This window comes from Emiliania huxleyi, assembly GCF_000372725.1.
Source record: "Emiliania huxleyi CCMP1516 chromosome Unknown EMIHUscaffold_2127, whole genome shotgun sequence".
NCBI lineage: Eukaryota > Haptophyta > Isochrysidales > Noelaerhabdaceae > Emiliania > Emiliania huxleyi.
The window spans coordinates 1-3,028 of NW_005200480.1; the positions used below are offsets into that span (position 1 = coordinate 1).

Below are 3,028 nucleotides of genomic sequence, written 5' to 3' on the forward strand. Positions count from 1 at the left end.
ACTTGGGGCGCAGCACCGTGTCGGCCAGCAGCTCGACCGCCTCAGGCACCGACTCCTTGAGGGTGTCGACCTGGTACACCATCGACTCGCGCCCCGCCACCGCGCTCAGCTGCGCGCCCATCAGCTCCGCCGCACGCACAACCTTGAGGTGCGAAAAGTTTTCCGACGTCTTGAAGGCCATGTGCTGCAGCATGTGTGAGGTGCCTGGCACGGCGTCGTACTGCGAGCCGGTGTCGATGAAGAGACCGAGCGAGGTGGAGGGCATCGTCATGTCAGCCGAGGCGACGCGCAAGCCGTTGCTCAGCGTCGTCACCTGCGGCGCAGCGGAGGGCCGCGCGCTCTGCTGGCGGAGGCCTTGCCAGCGGACGCAGAGAGAGGATTGCGCGCCTTTGTCGCCGTCGGGCTCTCAAACACGGGCGTCGAGCACGTCAGCTCCATCGGGATGGTCAGGTCGGGCTCCGTCTGCGGCGCCGCACCCCAGATCTGCCGCGCACGCGCCGGCCCCTGGAGGGCGAGCCTGCGCACAGAGGACAAGCCTTCATTCAGCGTGACGGCGGCACGCTGACACACTCAGCTCCCACGGCGAGCGGCGTGCAGTGGGCGGGCTCGGCGCAGCCCTGGCGGCGTGGGTGGTGTGTTAAGGCGGCGACTGCCTGCCAGTTCGCGCGAGTCGAGACATTCTGCTGTCCGCTTATATTGTTCAGGCGCGCTGCACCACGAATAAAGAGAATTGTGTTACAGAGAGCACGCGACGGAAAAGCATGCGCGACGCTGCCTCTTTGCACCGCTCGCTCGCGGCTGCGGGAGACATGGCCGCCGATGCGGCTCGCACTCGCTCGGCGGGCCTCCGTCCCACAGCCGCCCGGGCGTGCCACGGGTCTGCCTGGCGCTGCGCTGCTCGCACGCTGCACTGCACAAAGCTGCGACAACAAGGGGAGGCTCCTGAGCTTGAGCGTTGAGCAGTGCAGCTGCGGGCGCTCGTGGGCGGCTGTGCAGTGGTGAGAGTGCCTGATTGGAGGCGAGCTGGTGCTGCGCCAGGGTGCGCAGCATGCGCTCTTGCTCTGTGCTGAGGCATGCTGGCTGGCGCCCAACACAATGCCCTGGATGCATTGCTCCACGCCGTGCTGGCTGGTGCAGTACTGCCAGTGCGCCGACTGGCGCGCAGGGTGCGCGTCGCCGCGCGTGGCACGGGTGGCTCGAGAGGCGCGGCTGTCGTTCAACCCCGCGGCGCATGTGCGCCGCGGAAGCTGCTCGACAGGCTGCGGGCATCGCTGCGGCAGAAAGCGCCCGCCCTCTGCTTTGCTTTCGCCCGCGTTTTACGACAACTTTCGGTTTATCATAGCCGCCGAACTTTACCTCGCTGTTTCTTTATAGGCGTCTCGCAGCTGCGTATTCTCGTATTATCTTCGAGTAGTTGCGTGGGGGCGGTATGTATTCTCGTATCAGTAGCTAGTGTCGTGTCCACTAGCTCCGAGTAGAGGGTGCGTTCTGCAGTTAAGGGGAAACCCGGTACGCGGGTCCAACCCTCGGAGAGTATTCTTTAGCTCCGAGTAGAGGGGGCGTTCCGCAGCTAGGGGAAACCCAAAGCGCAGAACCAACCCTCGGAGACGTGTTATGGCCCTGCGAACGCGCACCCCCGGGGCTAGGGCTCTCTAGCCCGTAACCCGATGCCAATCATCCGGCCCGCTGGGTGCGCTTCTGAGCTCCCCGGCCCTGGATGTGCGGTTGATAACTGCACTCCAAGTGCTCCAAGTGTTGCGCGGAGAAAGAACGGAGCAACAAGAGGACTTGGCGGCGGCAAATGATCGCAGTGGGCGTCCGAAGAGTCGTCCTTGCGAGAGAGAGTGTTTGTGAGAGAGTGTTTGTGTTCCTTGCGCGAGGAGAGCTCGATAAACTCGAGGGGCCAAAATATGCCGCCAGGAGGGCAGAGTTGCGTCGAAAGGTGGGAGAAGCCGCGAGAGCAAGGGGTTGGCAGGCGGCGGCGGCGTCGCAGGACGAGGCAGACGAGAGCGACGCGACAGAGGCGGCAGGAGGGAGAACGACGAGACCAGAGTGGGACGACCGCGAGGTGGCATGAAGGTTGCAGCGAGATGCGAGAATCGGCGAGGGACTGCGAAGGGAGATAGAAAGAGGCAGACGACCAAGCTCCAAGGGTTAGGGTGGGCGACGGCTAGCACCACACTCCTCTCCTTAAAATCCCTGTGTGGTGGCGGCGTGCCGTCCTCCCACGATAGGGTGCCCACAGGACCCAAAAGAAAATAGCTTTCCGACTCAAAAAGGGACGCACGAGGCAAATCTGATGTTGGCCAGTTCCAATAGGAGCGAGGCCTCTTCCTTTGGGGGACCGAGTACATAGGAAACGAGGGTTTCCCATTGTGACCCGCTCCAGCGCGAGCGTGACACTGCACTTGGCGCCGAGCGCCCGCGGCTCAGACCTTGTGCAGGCCACCCCTCGGTGGAGGCACCGGTCCGGACCGATGGCGCTCGGTGTGGAGCAAGCAAGACCCCCCCCCCCCCCCATCGGCGCGCGCTCGCCATTCCAACGGGCGCCAGGAGCACCAAGAGGACTCCTCATGGCTGCTTGCAAGTGGGCTTCGACCGGCCTCGGCTGGGGGGGCGGGTTGTCCCGGCTGCGGACGCGTTCTGCAGCCCGCTGGGCGTGGGTCAGCACCCCAAAACTGCCCCTCGGCGGCATACAGCACTGCCAGCCAGCCTCTTCCTCCTCCTCAAGGGCTGTACTATAGGCCATATTGCGCCGCCTCCTACTGGCAGCCGGGCGGGCGCGCGCCGCGGGCGCCTCGGCGCGCGCACGGCTCGCAAAGTTCGAACGAGTACTGCCGCCCGGCCGCCTCAAGGCTGCCGGGCGGCAGTACTCGCCTCGCAAGGCGCGCACCGGCTGATCTGGCTGCTGCGCCGGCGGCCGCTGCGCTGGCCGCTGCTGCGCCGGCTGGCGGGCGGTACGGCCGCCGGCGGCCGCTGCACCCGCGCCTTCCCTCGCGGGCGCCGTCGCGCCGCGCGCGCCCAACTC

General features: G+C 65.9%; 1 protein-coding gene across 1 annotated transcript; it reads right to left on the reverse strand.

Annotated features, from left to right (window-relative positions):
• Positions 1-16: 16 nt before the first annotated feature.
• Positions 17-438, reverse strand: EMIHUDRAFT_254142 (mitochondrial processing peptidase alpha subunit; the record flags this gene model as incomplete). Its single annotated transcript, XM_005780549.1, has 2 exons — positions 17-313; positions 415-438. Coding segments are annotated over 2 exons (321 nt in total), but the record flags the coding sequence as incomplete, so codon positions are not given.
• Positions 439-3,028: the final 2,590 nt, after the last annotated feature.